The following is a 19,458-nucleotide window of genomic DNA, read 5'->3' as shown; positions in this document are numbered from 1 at the left end:
GCAAGTCATGGATGAGGAAAGCCTACACACTTTGTTGTGCGAAGCGGAGGCCATCATAAACAGTAGGCCCATTACCAAGGCGTCTTCTGACATCAATGATTTAGAGGCCTTAACCCCTAATCACCTTCTGTTACTGAAAGTCAAGCCTGAGCTGCTTCCAGGAGTGTTCAGCAAAGACGATCAGTATACAAATCGAAGATGGAAGCAGGTTCAATACCTTTCGGACATATTCTGGAAGCGCTGGTGCAGAGAATACCTCATGCAACTACAAGAGCGCCAACGATGGATAACGCTGGAAAGAAACTTCTGCGTCGGTGACGTGGTGCTGATTGTCGACGACACATCTCCTAGAAACTCCTGGCCGCTTGGAAGGATCACAGAAGTTTTTCCAGATCGGAGAGGTATCGTTCGGCAGGTGAAGGTCAAGACCCGGACCAACGAGCTCTTGCGCCCAGTAACCAAGCTGTGCCTGCTGCAAGAGTCAGAGACTGATTAATGGACTTTCACATATCCTTTTCCATTGGTGATAGTGTGATAAAGTTGTGTGCTGTACTTCAAATGTTATTTAGTTTTGACTGATGTGAGCTTAAAGTTAGATAATACAAAGAGTGTGTTATTAGGCTCCTTTGATTTAAATTTGAGTAATTGTTTCAAGGCATTGATAACAATTAGGGGCCGGTAATGTAGGAGCCTAAATGCAGTTTATTTTAGTTAAAATAGTTTTCATGTAAAAGATACAAATTTATAAATAAGAAATATAATTTGTAATTTCATGATTGGAAAAAGATGTAAATACTATTTACATATGTGCATTTCAGTGATGTATATTGGTAAGAGAGCGCTTTTATTTTGACATTTAGGGGAACCACCAGTGGGGTGAATGTGACCTTGGTTGCCATGGGAGCGGGGTCAGTTGGACTAGGAAAGGAAGATTGGAGTAAAATAGTTTTTTGACCTCGTTCTCGCTCTTGCTTTCGCTCTCGTTTTCTATCTTAACGCCTGCAAGTCTTAATTTTGTGGACATATTTTATGTTTTGTAATGTTGCTTTAAGTTTTCAAGTAAACAGTTAAAATCAAGAAGTGGATTCGTGGATTTATTTTTTGGAGCCTGTTGATGCAAGAGAGTCAGACGAGCGTCAAGCTAAAAACTTCAATAAGGACGATAAGAACCTACAGGCCATGTAACTTTGCATCAACAGTTTTGTTTTGTTTTTTTTTTCCTTTTTCCAAGATGTGATCTAGGGTAGCTTTTGAAAGATTTCTTGCTCTCAAAGAACATTCTGGGCTTTTACTAAAATGAATTCATAAGCTTTGAGTTAATTGTGCGATGAGTCTGCAAGTCTTGTCACATACAGTCAGAAACAGACTGAGTTCTTATATCAGTGCTGCATATGGTTTAAGCCCCCCAACTTATTGACATTTCAATAAGTTGGGGGCTTGGCTGATAGAAAGTTAGAAATATATTTACTGGTCAAAATGTACTGAACTGGTATTTATCAAGCCACAAAAACCCTTGATCCTACATTTCCCATAATGCAAGTCTGATTAGACTCCTTGACTGGTAGATGTTCTTGTGTTTCTTCACATCAGTTTTGACTTAACTTTGAACTAATGAAACTGTTTTCTAAAAACTAAGTAGATTTACTTGAGTATTGTACTTATTATTGTTGTAAATATGCAATTTTAAGGTACTTGGTGCATCTGTTTTATGCTTCCACCACATTTCAGGGGCATGTATTTTAATTTTCACTCCCATATTAGCCTGACATCTGTTAGTTTACAGTTGACAAAGATCTGGTCTTGTCTTGATGAATTTCCAAAAACGTGATACATCAATATAGATCAAATGAACCAACAGCATACAAAACAGTTAAAATGCTGCTAAAGTGTCATGGGATCAGTAAGACTTACCGTAATACTTTGGGTGATAATATTTTTTTCTGGAGTACAATCCTGAATGTTGGACTTGTAACAAAGTAGAGTTTATACAGAGGTTTTACTACTTTTAATTAAGTACTAAACAGTACCCTTTCCTTCAGAACTACAGAGGATGTAATACCAGTATTTTCACAGGCTGTGAGCTGGGTCAACATGATCAGGAAGCTGAGCTAGATGTGTAAAAATTGTTCCAAAGTCATTTAAATAACAAAATGTATGAGGTTAAAATATCCTAAGCCAATCATTTACAAACTTAAGACCACAAAGATGCCAGATCACAGTCTCCTCCTGGGTTTTGGACTAATGGTAAAGTGTCTGTGAATATTATGTATCAGGGTGTTTCAACAAATCTGGAGTTGCCGCTCTGTTGTAATAGTTTGCTTGGGTAAAATGTTATCGAAAGTTGTTGCCTTGAAATGGCAGCTCAGACCGTATATCGTTTTGCGATGTTCATAGCCGGCTCCCTGTAGAGAAAGTTTCCATTGCATTCTGGCAGGCAAGCTGTGCCCCACAGCCCTGAGCCCTCTGCCATCTGTTCTTGTAAAGCTGACATTGCCAGAGATGCAAAAACATAACATTTATTCAGTCAGTCAGCTTGTGGCTGTTTGGAGCTAAAGGAAGTGAATAACCAATGGTGTTTGGGAAAAATTATTCAGAAAAAAAACACGAACCAAGCTGCAGTGTTGAATCTGAATCTTCTTTTTGAAAAGCTTCACATGTTTAAGGAGTGGCTTGGAGAAACTCACCTGAGAGGACTGGAAGTCCTCCAGAGAGGGAGGAGAACATGAGAACAGCAGGACAGGCAGAGACCACAATGTCTAAGAGAGTGTCATCAAGTCGACAGAATCCATTTTTCCTTCATCTCTGGTCAGAAAATGAACATGTCAGCAAGGGTAGTGTTTGGAAAGGGGCGCCTCGCTCCAAAGCAGCTCTCCTTCGCTTTCCCTCAGTCAGATTCCCTGAGGAAAGGCAGCCGGTCTGCAGGTGGAAAGAGGAGGATTTTCTCTTTTTCTCTCAGATGTCGACTGGGCATCATCAGAGGAAGAACCAAAGGTAAAACTCATGTCTTTGTTTTGAGTGGGGGTGGTGCTGTGTTAGTGTGTTCAGTTGTTGTCTTTCAGATAGAACAAGACATGTGAGACTAGTTTTAGTTATTTGCAATTTGCAGAATTTTCTTTCTCTTCAATTAATTCTCCATCACGTCACTAAATCATGCATTATGTGAATGAATTTAAAAACAGCGAGTTTCAAGTGTTTGCATGTGTGCAGGCCTGTTAAACTAAACATTTGCTTAAGTAACATCTGGGCTTTTGACAGACCTTTAAGGTGAACACTGATGCATGAGTGTGTGTGACACATCCTGATCCTCTGGCTCTCTTCTGTCACACACTGATCTGTGCTGGCTGACAAATAAATTAGTCATTTTGCTTTTTAGATTCTCACTTGCAACTGGATCCCATCACCATAAGATGGCAGTGTGGTCAGTTTGATTGAGGTGCAGGTTAAGAATAGCCCATTCTGGCCATGTATAATGAAAATGTGGGTTATTTTCAGAAGGGTTCATTTGTTTGTTTGTTTGTTGTTTTTTTTTTTTTTTTTGCATAAATGTGGATGAAATATTGAGTAAAATGTGCCAGAAAAAAAGCACCACAAAAAAACAACCACAGGATATTTAAATATTTAGCATATTTTAGCATCTTCTTAAATTCTGCTTTAATTTGTATATTTTATGATTTAGCACTGCTAACCCTGTATGTATGAAAAGATCACTGCCAAACTTCTGGTTTATTAATATCATCATTACATCACCTGATGTCAAAAATGTCAATCTAATCTGGTCCAGGGGAAGTTCAGGAGTCAATCTTTATTGTAACCCAACATGTGCTGCCCAAGTTCCCAGAGGTTTTTATCAGTCCAATGCACTGCTCTCTCTCTCTCTCTTTTTGCTCTATTCTGTTGGAAATTAATTAGTCTCGCTCTGAAAGACTGTGCTCACTCACATTGTAAATGGGGTATTAAGGACAAAAGTCTCCCAGGAAATTATCTACACCAAAGAGTATTGTGTCCACTGGAACAGCTGACTAATTAGGCTCCATGCAACAGCGAGTAGAAACATGGAAAAATGTTTATCACTTAACACATCTGTAGAAATAAGCAGTTGTAGAGTAGAAGGCTTGATTTCTTTGTGTACTTTGTGTATTTTGGTGTTGTAACTTTTTTTTTTTTTTTTTTTTTTTGACTTCATTGCCTCCAAAGTCTCAGTGATCACAACAATTTGTCTGCAATGGCTGAAACAAATGAGGCAGAAGAGGTCCAGAGGGGCTGCAGCGAGGCTGGAGGAGGGCGGTTGTTGTTGGTGGTGGCTGTATGAGGTGGGGGTCAGGAAGTGGCAGGCACTGAGGCTTGTGTGCTTGACAAATGGTCAGACAGGTGTGGGCGACAGGTCAGCCAGCAGACCCGTTAGCAGACCCGTTAGTGTGTACCCAAACATGAAGTCCCTCCATGTTTGGGTGGAGGGACTTCAGTGGTCCCTGGATTAGCAGAGGCTGCTTTCATCCTCGTGGGGGTTGGGGTGCCAGGCTTTAGAGGAAGTGCTGTTAATTTTCACACAATCACTCACATTCTTTATATTCATCTTTTCCTTCTACTTGAACGCAGTTCATTTATTTTCAGTGTGGTGTGATGAGAGGTAGAATCTGCCATCGCAGCCTCGTGCACAACAACTGCACTGAATAACATTGTGACATGTTCTCAAACAAGCAGCTGCTCTGCACAGGAATTTTGCATATGCATTTTCCATTATCTGCTTGTGTGTGTCTGCGTGTGTGGAAGAGAAGGAGATACTAGAAGATAACAAGCTCTTTGAAATGGATGCATTCTCTATGTGAGAAAAACATGACACTGTGTAGGACTCAGTCTGACAATGAATGTGCAGGTGGTGTTAATTGTGCTGAGAGTTTAGTGTTTTGTCACGTCTAATCTCAGCGTGTGTGTATATGTGTGAGTGGGTGGGTGGGTTTGAGGATGTGCATATGAGGGGTGTTTGACTTGCTGGGAAATGGATAAAGAGTTAGTGAGTGTCTGTGTGTGTGTGTGTGTGTGTGTGTGCGCGTGCTGGGGGAGGGAGTGACTATAGTGTGTGCCTGCCTCACTGAACCCCTCTGGCAGAGGGAGAGAGAGGGAGCAAACACACTCACTCTGGCTCTGTGTGAGAGACAAGGACTGTGTGTGAGCTCATGTGAGTGTATGAAAAAAGCCTCTGGAAAAGGACAAATGATTAGTAAGAACAGCTCAAAAAATGGAACCACGGCGAGGCGGAAAGAAAAGGACGTGAACTATTGCTCAGCTTGCTTTGGATTTTATAGAAAAAAAGACAGCTTGGTAGATTTATATTTTTGAGGACCGAAGAGGGTTTAAATAGAGAAGGGAACTAGAGACCATCTGATGATCAGAATTTACCCTCTGGAGCTTAATTCTTCGCAAGGTTTCACAAGCAGGGACAAGAGTCAAGGAAATGCTGGACTTAGGGTGAAGGAATGAAGAAAAGAAGATGCTGTCTGTGTTTTATCTGAGTGGCTGACGCTTGGTCTCGCAGGTCGCCTACTTTTTTATTTTTTACCTCAGGTGCAACCTCAGCTCCCTGTCCACTACTTCAGATCAGCAAGGTTACTTCCCGAAGGGTGGCTGTGCTGAGTAAATTACCGCCATGCTGTGTGGTCTGAGGAGAGACACCAAGAACAGCATTGGTAAGAGCACCACACTTTGATCTTTGCAGAGTGAAGGGGGTTGAGCTTGTGTGCTATAGATGAGGATTTGTGTCATGGGGGGGGGGGTTCATTGATCACCCGTATGGTTTACTAATCTGTAAAGAGCAGCCCATTCCTTCAATGTGTAGTTAATCTGAGGTGCAGCCACTACTACTGAAAAGTATCACTCCTGTGTTCCTACTGTTTGTAAATCTGTACTCCATTAAGCCTGAATGAATTAACTTGAATGCAAAATCATCACAGTGCGTGTGTTCTGGTTGTGATCGTTTGAAAGAGCTTTAAATGTGAGTGGACTCCACCACCAGCCCTGCATACCGTCCTGCCATGTGTAATTGGGGCAGATATAGCAACGTAAACTGGGTCTGGCGAGGCCCAGTTTATAAATAAAGTTTTACATCTGAAAATAGCATTATGATTTCATTGTCATTGTCAGTGCCGTCCCCGTATTTAACCTACATTCTGATTGGTAGTAAGAGGAATGTTGTACAGTGCCCTGAATTAAGTCTGGAGTTTATTAACTCACTGCATATTTATGCAGTAGCATCTAATTTTACTTTAGTTGTATCACGCTCCGAGGTCCTTCAGCTCTTCGTAAACCTCATCCTTGAGCCAATGACAAAGCTCCTCTTCAGAGACTACAGAGCAGAGATTTTGTTCCACTTTTTTTTTGCAATGGTTGTTTTATTGTTGGGGCTGTTTTTTTTTAATCAGCTCCATCCTCATATAAATTCTGGCCATTAGCGTAAATTTATTTGGTTATGTTAAGCTGGAGCAGGATGGCTGGGGGACGGCTTGGTGGTACAGTAGTGTTCAGTCACGTGCAGCAAGTCGGGTCTGCATTACCCACAGCTAATGTTGCCTTTTGACTGCAATGACAGCTGCCGGACTGTCAGGGGCCCTCAGGAGCCAGTGTGGCTACGAGGCTTTTGCCCAGCTTAATGTGTTTGTGACGTGTCACTCACTTTGTGTATGTGTGCGTTTGCGCCCCACGGCTACTGGACAGAATATTTGTGCAGGGATGTGTGTTAATTGGTATGAAATGCCATAATATGCATATGTATGTTCTATACATTCCATAATATACAGAGTCCAGCGAAGATATTTCTGAGGTTAAGGTCTGGCTCATGCAGCTGTGAGCACAAGAAGGCTGGATTTTCTTCTCTGCTGCAGGGCCTGCCCAAAGGTTTCAGGTCAGCGGAGGTTTGACAAAGGATCTGTGCCTCTCAGCTGTCTAAAAGCCTCATCTTCGGTTGGACAGATGTGGAATCAATTGATGTGGACAGAGAGAAGGCAGTGGGTTTGATGCCCTGCAAGCCCCCAGTTCAGTCTTTACAAATCAGCACAGATAAAATTTATGGACTGTCAGGCTTGCAGACAACATCGAGAAGCGTGACAACCGTTAAATTCCCAAATATTACCTATGTATAGTGCAACGTAGTCGAATGTAGATAAATAGATTATGTTAGTCCGATTATAATTCTACTTCTATTTGGTAAACAATCATAGCCTAAATTTGGGGGAGTGTAAACATGAAATAAAATGCTGCCGTGGATTCAGTAAATTATGGGCAACAAGCTGAGCCCATTTTTTTCAAATTTGTATTCACATTTTTGACAAATTGTCACCTGTAAAAGGTTCCTGTATTAATAGTTAGCACTTCCTGTTTGTACTGTACCTGTGGATATACAGATGACTATCACTGGATTACTTAAACACCAAAGAAAATCTAAAGAGGTGTTAATTATCAGGTCCTGGAATTATATGGAGCGTCTTTTTCATTTTTTCATTTTCCATGGTAATTTATGGATTTACATCTATCTATCTATCTATCTATCTATCTATCTATCTATCTATCTGGAAAGTATTCACACTGCTTCACTTTTATGCACATTTTGTTATGTTACAGTCTCATTTCAAAATGGATTAAATTCATTTTTTTTCCTCAAAATTCTACACAAAATACCCCATAATGACAAAGTGAAACAAGTTTGCTTGACTTTGATTGTAAATTTATTTTTTAAAAAAAATCAAAAACAGAAATACAACATGTACCTAAGTATTCACACCCTGTGATCAGTACGGTACTTTGTTGAAGCCCCTTTGGCAGCAATTATAGCCTGAAGTCTTTCTGAGTATGATCCTATTAGCTTAGCACACTTATTTTTGGGCAGTTTCTCCCACTCTTCAACGCAGAACCTCTCAAGCTCAGTCAGGTTTAATGGGAAGCGTTAGTGCAAAACCATTTTCAGATCTCTCCAGAGATGCTCAATAGGGTTCAGTAGGGTTCAGTGGGCTCTGGCTGAGTTGTCCCGAAGCCACTCCTTTGTGATGTTGGCTGTATGCTTATGGTCGTTGTCCTGTTGGAAGATAAACCTTCGCCCCAGTCTGGGGTCCAGTGCACTCTGGAGCAGGTTGTCAGCGAGGGTGTCTCTGTACATTGCTGCAGTCATCTTTCCCTCGACCCTTACTAGTCTCCCAGTTCCTGCTGCCCCAAAACATCCTCACAGCATGATGCTACCACCACCATGCTTCACAGTAGGAATGGTATTGGCCAGGTGATGAACAGTGCCACACAAATTTAGTTTAATCCATTTTGGAATGAGACTATGACATAACAAAATCTTGAATCTGTCCATACCTCGTGTGGTATCTTTGTCTCTCCCACCTCACATTCTGAAAATCTCTGGTTTATAATTGACACAATTTCTTAATACAGAGTGTTAGAGAAATGAGATTTTTATCTAATCTTTGTATCAAAGCAGTCACTGAAGATTTCAGTTTGATGCCTGTTGTGTAAGACACTGACATGCTCTCGTTTAAAAAAGAGGACATGGCACTGTTCCTCTTTAAGTTTGCAATATGATGTTCAAACACTGTGCTGGACAGCTGTAAAGGTAATCCGCAGTGGACAGGATTAGAGAAGTGCCAAGTCAAGTTTTCTCATCGCTGTGACTGCTGACATGCTTGTATGGCTGCATTCAGGTTCACATGGCCGAGCAGTGGCTCTGCTAATCTGTGGCCAGGCCTGTGCTGTGGCAGTAATGGGTCCCGCTGTGGGTGGAAAAAAAAAAAAAATCAGTTTCCGTGCAGAGCAGATTGAACATTTCCTGACTTTCTGTAGCAGCTGCGGTAAATTACATGAAAATGATGATTTTCTCTCCATGCTCCAGCAATCCATTAACTGCATGCTGTTCCTTCTGGAAAATTCCCATGCCTTAGTGGTTGCATACGTCAAGCTCCTGCAAATGTTTTCTTGTGTTAAATGAATGGTTTTTGAGGGTTTGCTGCAGACAGAGAGGAGTTATTTTAAACCATTGACCCTTTTATAGCATTGTTATGGAAGCAAAGTAGAGTGACCTTCTAGGATCCTGAGTTCAGGCTGGTCACTCTCTTCGGTTTGCTAATGCCTGACCTGATGGATGTGGCTGCTGGTTAAGTGCTGTTTCCCTCCCGGAGCCCCCACTTTACCCTGGGGGCAATTCAAAGCATTGACGTGTGTACAGCTGCGATGATGTGCAATGGATGGTCATGTTCATTTAGGCTTCTGCTGTAGAGTTTCGCTGCATATCACCTCAGTGCCCCGTAACAGCACCTCCACACCTTTCTGCTGTCTCCTCAGATGAAGGACCATACTCAAAGGGAAGCAAGGAGTCCGGGACAACTGACCAATCACATTTGTCCCAGAGGCGCAGCTTCTCAGGTACAGTCACGTCTGACTTACATATTTGTTTTCCGTTCCGTTATCTGACTCATGTTGTTGTGCCCAATTTCACTTACATCCCGAGTCATGTTTGACTGAGGTTTGTCTCTCTGTGCATGTAGTACCCATTGTCTGCTTGACGTTGTGCTCTTTTGAATGCTTAGATAAGATGGAGGGGGGGAAATGCTTGTGCTGCATACCTGTCATTTGCACTAAACCACACATTTGAGAACAATTTAACAGCACAGCACAATGTGGACCATAAGACAGAATGAGTCCTCAAATGGCACTGTATCACCACAGATCCATCAGAGTTAAGGTCAAACTCATTTTCATTCACTTAGGAATACAATTGGATTTTAAGTTATGACCTGATGAGTCTGCTGTAATTTTCAGTGAGGTTTTTTTTTTTTTGTAATAATGCACTCAGATTCCTTCCATCATCAGAATTTAATTGTGGAGTTAATAAAATGGACTCCATTCTCCTCCTTGTCCTACTCCTGAATCCGTCACAAAGATTCACTCACACTGAAAGATGTGAAGGAACAAGAAAAAGACAGGACAGTGAGAAAAGTATGTGGTCGTGCGTCAGAGTGCATTTCTGTGAGAGATTCAGGAGAGAAAGAAGAAGAAAAGAGTCCTTGCCTCTCAGACAGGGTGATTCTGTCAAGCAGACACTAATGCAGACCATGGATGTGTGCCTGTGTCCGTGTCTGTCAGCAGAGGAGTACCGAGGAGTGACCACAGTGGAGCTGATGAAAAGGGAAGGCAGCAGCCTTGGCCTCACCATCTCCGGAGGGTCCGATAAGGATGGCAAGCCCAGAGTGTCAAACCTACGGCCAGGTGGGCTAGCTGCCAGGTGAGATCTCTGCTCTGTGATGCGATTAAAACCTGGCAACCACACCAAGCTGTCCGTCCTTGTTATTCTGCTCCCACAAACGTACACGTGTTGCAAAGTTGCACCAGCATGCGCTGACTGCAGGACTGTAGGCGTTTTAAAAGATCAGCTTGATGCTATTTCACAGAGTAATACCCTAAAACCGCTCGTTTGTTAGTAAAAGCCCCGAGAAACCAAATAAGATGTGTCCAAAGATTGAAATTTAGATGTTAATTTTGTGTGTGTGTGTTCTCTTTTCACGCCAAATTCACTGTATGGTGATAATTAATCAGTATAAATCTTTTCTTCAGAGATTGCTTAATAAAGATTATATTAAGCTCATTTTCCCCAACATCAACACCGCATGAAAGGAAAATGTAGTGCAGGACTCACGTTTCATGATGAGTAAGCAGCGTGTGACACACACTTTCGCAAGAATGACACAGCCCCTCTGAAAATGTCTTGGCCAAATATGCCATCGCTTGTCAAGTCCAAGGAGGTTTAAAAACAGACATTGTGCTAATTCTTCCAAGCAGCTTGTCTTCCCACAGCTGAGTTCATGCTTGTGTGGAAGAGCAAGCTAATTTACTGGGTGGAGAGACACTCATTCAGACAGGAGAGAAGCCCGCAGTGACATTGTGTGATGAGACCGGACTGGATGACAGGCCGGTCAGCTCTGCTGGTTAAGACATTTCTCTCTGTCTGCTGTCAGTGCTGACTGGCAGTAGCCCAAAGGTGAGATAGGGCGAGCAGGCCAGAGCATCTATTTAATTAATTTGCTCTCCAATGAGCAGCGTCTTGACTCAGAATGTCATATGTGAGACACCATGTACAATCATCTCTGTCAGGATCCGAGGGTTTGACGCTTTCAGCCATCCCATCCCAGCATAAACTCGCTGTTCTACACAGCTGGCTCTGTGTGTTAGTCTGCATTGTGCCGAGGGATTTATAATCAAATTATCGCTACTGTCTGGGCACAAATTAATACAACCACCCATGAATACTTGTATAAATGTTCACGGTGCCGTCAGGCAGTAAAAATCTGCCCGAACAGACAGAATATTAATTTCAGATCTTATTTTGATCACAACCGGATCAACTTGTTTGGGACTGAAATGTGCTGTTGCAAGCAATGAGCTGATAGTGGCTAAAAAGCTTAGTAAAGCTGAGGGAGACTTCAGTGTTATGATGCTCTGTGGGTCTGTCACTGTGAGGCAGGTCAGACAAAAAGCTGATAGCTTTTAGTCACAAACTTACTATTCCAAAACCACACAGAGAATCTGGAGCCTTTTGGGGCCCCAGGTGTTTTGGGACCCTGGGGCAGTTAGCAATCCAGCCTTGATCTTGACAGTCTGTCCCTGACTTGTTACAGGAGCGACCAGCTGAATGTAGGAGACTACATCAAGTCAGTGAATGGCATCAACCTGTCAAAGCTTCGCCACGATGAGATTATCAGCCTGCTGAAGAACATCGGGGAGCGAGTGGTGCTGGAGGTGGAGTATGAGCTGCCCCTGTTCGGTAGGTGAAGTTCGGCAAGCCTTAGAGAAGGTCACTAAAACAAACAATTTGTATTTTCAAACCCTCAAAGGTAGGGGGTGGTTTATTAAACAAGCTTATTAGTAATTAGACTGTAAACCATAAAACGATGTGTTAGATACATACACCAGTTAAAGCAGCTGCACTATTGAGGATCACTTAGAACAGCCATCTCTCTTGATCTCAGCACACTCATCCTCAAAAAAAAGAAAGCATGACTAACAGCAGGAAGTGGTCACCCTATGAAAAGGATTATATCACCAAAGACTTTGACCCACCTTCAATATTCTTCTGTTGTTTGTATAAAAGCTCCAAAAACAGAGCTGCTAGACTTGACTCTCTGTGCTGTTTTTCTCACACTAACACTGACAGGATACAAGCTAAATTACACTACTGCCTGTCAAAACTACACTTGCATCTGAGTGTTGTTTAATAAGAATCTTCTCGGGTAAAGACCTTGTCAAAGGCGTGAACACTTTACAAGAAATACTAAAAAGGGTCAGTTATGACCTGAAATAAACTGCAAGTGCAATGTGTATATATATATATATATATATATATATATATATATAACGTATGTGGAGTAATGTAAACACCTAACTTGTAATTTCTTTTTTTAATAATTTTTAACATATTGATCTTGTCCCACGTATGTGTCTGTGTGTACCAATGGGAGGGCAAAAGATTTCTGGATTTGGTCAATTTGGTTGAAAAGTTTTTCAAGCAGACCAGCTTCACAGTGAATTATAGTATAACAAAACAACAATTATAACCCAGAAGACTAAAAATTGTCAACCAAATTTAGCCCACCAGTTGACATCTAGACAATTTTTCAACCTGTAAATCAAGATTTATTGGATGTTCCTGGTCAAGGCACCAGCCTCACAAACAGAGTTGCTTTCTGCTTTTAAATCATTAATATGGGTCAAACACAGAGGATTCATTTCCCCATTGAGATTAGTTCATTCTCATGATTCAACACTCATATGATGCTATAATCAAACTCTATGCATTACTGATGCTTCATATTATGTCTTTTTTTTTTTTCTGTCCTTGTCTCTCGACGCTTCAGTCCACAACCCCTCAGGAGTCATGACAAAAACCATAGAGGTGTGTTTACACAAGGAAGGAAACAGTTTTGGGTTTGTCATGAGAGGTAGGCGGACGTGATGTTTATGTGTAAATCCTTCAGGAAAAATTTAAAAAAAGATTAGCTTCAGTATTTTGCACGAATTTATTTCTGTGTTTTGTCTGTTAGGAGGCTTTCACGAGGACTGGCGGAGGTCCCGTCCCCTGGTGGTTACATATGTGAGACCCGGAGGACCTGCTGACAGGTGAGGATGGGTTACCTTTGGTGTGAGTACAAGTGTAGCTACTTTTGTGTCTTATATACATTTTATGTCTTTATTGTGCATGAATGAGCCTATTCAAATTATTGCAAGTGTGCATGCATGCGTATCTTATAGTGTGTGTGTGTTTAGATGTATGGCCCCATGGATGTGTGTTTTACTAAATGCCTTTTCTTTGCCACCACCCAAAGTACTTATCTATCACACATATGGATGCATGCTTCTGAATGATTGTACATCCACTTCTATGTGCGCATTCTTTCTTTTGCATCAGTCTATGCTCAGTCCGCTGCATGAAATTGTGGCCGTGACGCCTAAAGTGTGCGTTATCTTCAAAGCAGATAGGGCACTTCTCATCCTTGGGCTAATGCAACATTGCACTTTTCTCCATGAAAACTGAAAGCACGGAAACACTGGAGCAAGCATAATTCACTATCAAAGACTTTACGGCCGTTTATCTCCTTTATCCTTCATCTCACCTGGGAGGGAACGCTCATGTGGAACTGTTTAATGATTTGCTGTGACTGGTGCCTAAACGCTTGCATGAGCATCTTGCGCTGGTCGCCTGGGTTTAATGTTTTTCTCCCTTTCTCCTTCTTTGTCTCTCCAGAGAGGGCACTTTGAAGGCCGGAGACCGTGTATTGAGCATAGACGGGATGCCTTTAAACAGAGAGAAGCACGCTGACGCTTTGACTATGCTGATGCAGAGTGGCCAGGAAGCCCTGTTCCTGATTGAGTATGACATCTCTGTCATGGGTGAGCACACACACATACACACACACACACACACACGCAGGGAATAGGCACAGTAGGGCAGCTTTGCTCTGAGGGTAAATAATGTGGCCGTTTGGCTGCATGGATGTGAGTGAGTGTTGGTGCTGGAGACGCCACCAGGGGAGTCACGCTGGCCCGCAGTACAACAGGGAAACAGTAAACTGGTAATATTCTGTGTTTTACTGTATTATATATGCGGTTCCCTCTACACTCCTGCGTCAGGGTAGGTTTAATCTCAGTATTTTCTCTCCAAAAACACAGTGTGTATTTTTTTTATGTACCAGAATCATTGCTGTTCCTGTCTCTATTTTTCAGGCAGGGTTTGTCACTCACAACATCATTAAAGAAAGATGGACATGAAACTTTCAAAGCATTGTATCTATTAAAAAGGCTCTCCAGTGACTTAATATTATGCTTCTATAAAATTAGACTTACAAAAAAGACTTACAAAACAGATTACAAAAAGGAAAAGTGAAAATCAAATTCAATTTATCCTGACTGATAGTTCCTGGGTTGAGCTATGCTGCAAAATTACTGGATCTTACATTTCCCATAATGCTTTTGTTAGACTTCTCCTGTCCTTCAAACTCCATGTTTCCATTATGTGACACAGGCTTTGTGGTATGAATAATGCAGTCTCCATGACTGAACACCTCTGCAGCTGCAGAAGACAGTATACAACATTGGTGGAATGTCCCTTTAATGGAATGTCATACAGTAAACAGTACATATCATTAAAGTTTGCCACACGGATTTTTTAATGTTTCTTCAGATCAGCACAGGTCAATCTGGCTGTTGAATGTAAAGAACAAATCTATTTTGAGCTCCTCACCTTTGGGTCAGAAAGCAGTAAAATCTACCACCAAAGACACAAACTCACCTCCATTTGGTCATGGTGATTAATTCTCCATAAGATCACAAACTCTGCACTGCTGTGAGCAAAATAGGGCAGGTCACCAAGGACAGTTGACGCATATTATCTTTGTGGGAGTTCAGGATTCAGACCTCCTGCCTCCAGAACGAACCATTCAGGGGCTTCACAAAGGTGAGATTATTTTCTACCTGAAATCCGAAGGAAGCCTAACATTTTCAGTTTTGTTTCTCAGTTGGTTAAACTTACTCTCCGTTGCAGTTCTGAAAAAAATAAGAGCTATTGTGGCATACAGAGCTGCATAACACTTCAGTACAGTAAATGAAAGTACAATAAAAGCAAGTGCACAAGAAATTCATGTAAGGTAGGGGAAAGGTAGGGGTTTTTTAAAATAAAAACGTAAATCCCCCTCACCACATCACCCTGTGACCACATCACTATGTGGTCACAGCATTTTTTATATGATATTTTGCCTAACAGTAAAATAGTTTGGCATGATGCAACACCCTTAAGGGCAACGAGCAGTCTCTGTCCTGCCTTGGTACAACAAACCGAAAGCATTCAGTGCCCTTTTAATTGTTCTCTTCTGTCTGAGCGCCCTGTTCCTCTCTGATGTTTGTTAAGAAAAAAAAACAAAAAACATTTTTACCACCTACGGTGTGAATGATAGTTGAGGAGTTGCAGCTGTAGTCCATATTTTGCGATACAACATGTGATAAGTTGCACTAAGAACTGAGGATGTTACAAACCGAATCTGAAGACTCACCTTCTTATCAGTTCTTGTGAAAATATGAAACAATTCTGTGAATAGACACAAAGAGCATCCAGCTTTAGATGCATCCAGTGATCTTGTTGGTCTCTTATCCCATTTCAGAGGCGGTGCAGCAGGCCTCAGGCCCTCTTCTGGTGGAGATAGTGAAAAGTCTGTCTGCCAGCCTGGGGATCAGCCTCGCCACAACAATATACAGGAGTAAACAAGTTATTATTATTGACAAGATAAAAGCGGCCAGCGTGGTGGAAAGGTGAAACTATGCCCTCATGTGCTCTACAGATACTTTCCTGTCAAACAAAAACTTTCCTGACTCAATCTGCCTCCACTTCACTCTGTCAGGTGTGGAGCGCTGCATGTCGGCGACATCCTTCTGTCTATAGACGGGACCAGCACGGAGCATTGCTCGCTGATGGAGGCCACTCAGCTGCTGGCCAGCACTTCTGATGTCGTAAAACTGGAGATTCTCCCATCCAGTCAGAGTGGACTTCCTGTCAGGCCGCAAGACACCGGTATGTCACGCAGAAAAAATATACTTAAAATCTAGTGTGCAATAAAGAGTGATTATTATAGAAAGGAAAAAATTAAACAAAAAATTCAAAATTCAAACATAACAATCACAAACTGGTGTGATCACACAAGACTACAACGGAGATAAGATAATTTAAAAAACGTATATGACCCATCTAACGTTTGCGGCGTTGTAGTGGAACTTTTGTCGTGGAGCTTTAAAGGATATTAAAAAAAGTATGGCAAACAAAAAAAAATTCACACTCAAATGCAAAGGATTCACAGATGACAATGACTGATTTGCTGATTATTTTCTCATTACATCATTTAAATCTTTTGAAGAAGTTCTGCGTATAGATTGTGAGGAATATACAGCAGACAGCCTGGAGTTTCGACATGTTGTATTTACCATATGTATTGTAACTGCTTAGCTATCTTACCTACAGCTGTAAGGAGCCTGGCTGCCTCCCAGCTGCCTTCTTCCATGTGCTGTGAATCAGTGTGTGTGTGTGTGTGTGTGTGTGTGTGTGTGTGTGTGTGTGCACAGCCACAATCCCTCTGCCTTTGGGCACACGCTCGGGCCTCTTGTGCATACCAACAAGCCGCTCGCACACGTACACACACAAACACACCCACACTTTCTCTGTCAGAGATCATGTTCGTGCCATGTTGGGCAGGCTTATTTCTGGGTCAGCAGCTGCAGGGGCTCCTTAACATGTGAGCATGGGAGGAATCACACAACATGACAAAGGGAAATAGGCTGTGGTTTACTCGTTTCTGAGGACGCTGAATCCATTCCTCTAAAGTGTTTTCTTTTGCTCATTTTTTTTAATCTTTTCCAGTCTGCAGCACTTCAGTTTCATGTGCCAGACGTCCTTACTGATATGTATGTTTGGCCAGTGTCTTACATTCATGCAGGGTTAAATCCCCTGAGGAAGGCATAATATGAATACTCAGTGAAAGACTTAAACTGCATTGGCTCTGGTTGACAATTGAACTGTCTCAGCTCAAAGTGTAGCACAGCCATCATGTCTCTATGAAATTACAGGCATGTATTTTGTCTCCTGAAATTTCTATTCAATAATTATACACTTCTTGAATAAGGCGCCAAGACATTGTGATAAAATGATGTTTTCACAGCTTCTTTTCCCCCCCAGGGATAAAACATGATTATGAGATGCAATTTGTCTAATCTCCTCTGGGGATTTAATAAGACTGATACAGTGTGGCCTCTAAGAGATTAGGAGTTAATGTTTGAGCAGAGATCTATTAAACATCATTTCTTGGAGAGCTTCCCCTAGGTGAGCTTAACATAAGCCGCCAGAGCCAAAGCTTTACAGGTTTTGACTGAGTCTGACTGAAACCGGTTCTCTTAAAAACAGCCAGAGGTTCCTCCTGTGTGTAATGTGTTCTGGCTACATATGGCTGGATTTTACCAGGTTTCCTGAATATGGCTAACGTCCCAAACACTACTGCAGCCATGCATGTTTCCAGCAAATCCGCCATCCATGTGAGCAAGTTGGCAGAGATTAGACGCCTGCAAATGAAGCAGCAAGGATTACTGTCACATGTAACACTCGGTGACAATTTTAGCTTCATTAATCTGTGAAAGAAAGTTAATTGAGGTGTGTGTCACACAGGAGGTCAGTTGTTTTCCCTTCGAATGCCTCACAGAAACTGTTTGACTAAACGCATGGCGTCACGCAGACGTGAGGGATAAGACACCTTTCACCGTTCACAAGAATCTGTGCTCTCCATTTCATTTGAAGTGGGAAGAGTCAACAGAAGTGCTAAAAAACGAATATCGTCACACATTAAGAGCAAACTGTCTGCCAATCAGATGTAGAAACGGACACCCTGCATCATCAGCAATCAAGCTTTCAGCTGTGTCCAATCAAGGTCAAGCCTCATGCCTCCCAACAGCCACTATCACCTCCTACTGAACACAACAACATCATGCCCAGCGGTCAACTTACTCAGGCTGTTTTTGCACCTTTGGGCTCTTTAGAAAATGAAATTCTAAAAATGATCTCCAGTTTGCATTTAGCGTTTTGGAAGCTTGCTAGTAAAAGTAAGATTTTATTTTTTTGCAGACCCTTCATCACTCAATTCTGCTCCCCTGCTCATCAAAATACACTAAAGCACAGGATTTAATCTAGTGTGCCATGACGAAAAACATTAAATATCAATTACTCTGCTCTGAATTATCCTCCAGGCCCTGTGTGATGTGGTACAAATTTAGACACGGGAAAGAGAGCGGGATTTCATGGGTGAAATTTAACAAATACACAACAGAGGAGTGCATTTGGTTTACTGAATGGATGTGCTTGCCTCCGTACTGCTGCAGTTAAAGTGCAGAAGAGCAACCATCATCACTGGGACCAAAGCAGCAACTACTGCCATCCCACACATGCCAGCCACGGCAAGACATGGAGCAGCCCAAGCCACCCACACAACCAGCAGGACCACTGCAAATGTAAGTTATCATTTGTGACAGCACTGCTGCTGGCGAGACACCATAGCAGGAGCCTTTTTCCTCAGCACTTTTGTTAAATCTTTTCCGAGAGGTTTGCTCCAACACGGTGAACTCATGTCTTTCCTTTGTTGCATGTTCCCATGAGCTTACGCTGCTGCTGTGGGCTTGAATAAAATGTCATGCTTCAAGTGTTTTGTTCTAACCGTACCAGCCTTTTGATACGTGTAGTGCTATGTCTCCTTTCAGCTCTGGTGAGTGGTGGCTTCTCCCCTTCCTCCACAGCCACCTCAGGCTTCAGCAGCCAGGGAAGCAATACGCTGCCCTGCCCCATCCCTCCTATTGCTCCCACCAGCCCCCGCAGCTCAACTGGCAAGAGGAGGAACAGGAAGAAGGACCACAAGAGCTCACGTATGACCGAACACTTGCCTCTTTCTTTTTCTTCTACATTAAAGGGTTGTGCATAGTAGGGCGAAGCAAAGAGTTTTTGAGTTACACTGTTTTAGATAAAAGTACCTGATAAATTTGCCACTAAGTTTACATTATTGGTAGTTTGATATGCAGTACAAACGTACAGGTTTGTATTCAGATTCGTTTTTCTGTCCTCGTCTCATCATCATCAGGTTAAACTTTCAATGTGTCCAGTACTTTGGATCAAGTACCTGCAAAAACAATGGCAATCTCCTCAGCTTTAGCTGTACTTTGTGTTCAGTGCAAATCAGCAAAAGAATGCTGTTAACTATACATAAAATACATTTCCACAGTCAATTATGTTAACGCACTAAACTTTGAAAGTGAAAATGGTCAACCTGCTGTCCATCAGGATGTAAGTTTTGCACATTGTGAGTATCACTGAGTGATTTTCCAGTTCCATCCATTTATGCCCACATCCAC

General features: G+C 42.0%; 1 protein-coding gene across 4 annotated transcripts in view; it reads left to right on the top strand.

Annotated features, from left to right (window-relative positions):
* Positions 1 to 2,273: 2,273 nt before the first annotated feature.
* The window catches only part of grip2a (glutamate receptor interacting protein 2a), a 29,580-nt gene continuing 12,395 nt past the window's right edge, over positions 2,274 to 19,458 (top strand). The window contains exons 1-11 of one of the 4 annotated variants that reach the window (XM_046397267.1): positions 2,274 to 2,991; positions 9,325 to 9,405; positions 10,129 to 10,264; positions 11,655 to 11,800; positions 12,891 to 12,974; positions 13,077 to 13,152; positions 13,778 to 13,923; positions 15,687 to 15,834; positions 15,924 to 16,093; positions 18,439 to 18,567; positions 18,814 to 18,975. In XM_046397267.1, the coding sequence (XP_046253223.1) occupies positions 2,814 to 2,991; positions 9,325 to 9,405; positions 10,129 to 10,264; positions 11,655 to 11,800; positions 12,891 to 12,974; positions 13,077 to 13,152; positions 13,778 to 13,923; positions 15,687 to 15,834; positions 15,924 to 16,093; positions 18,439 to 18,567; positions 18,814 to 18,975 (1,456 nt within the window). In that variant the 5' untranslated portion in view covers positions 2,274 to 2,813. Of the gene's footprint in view, positions 2,992 to 5,157; positions 5,685 to 9,324; positions 9,406 to 10,128; positions 10,265 to 11,654; positions 11,801 to 12,890; positions 12,975 to 13,076; positions 13,153 to 13,777; positions 13,924 to 15,686; positions 15,835 to 15,923; positions 16,094 to 18,438; positions 18,568 to 18,813; positions 18,976 to 19,458 lie in introns of those variants that run through there. The other 3 variants (XM_046397265.1, XM_046397263.1, XM_046397266.1) reach the window with 3 other exon arrangements.

The sequence above is a fragment of the Scatophagus argus genome, chromosome 8 (assembly GCF_020382885.2).
Source record: "Scatophagus argus isolate fScaArg1 chromosome 8, fScaArg1.pri, whole genome shotgun sequence".
NCBI lineage: Eukaryota > Metazoa > Chordata > Actinopteri > Scatophagidae > Scatophagus > Scatophagus argus.
Note: the sequence above shows the minus strand (reverse complement) of the source record. Positions and strands in the feature narration are given on the sequence as shown.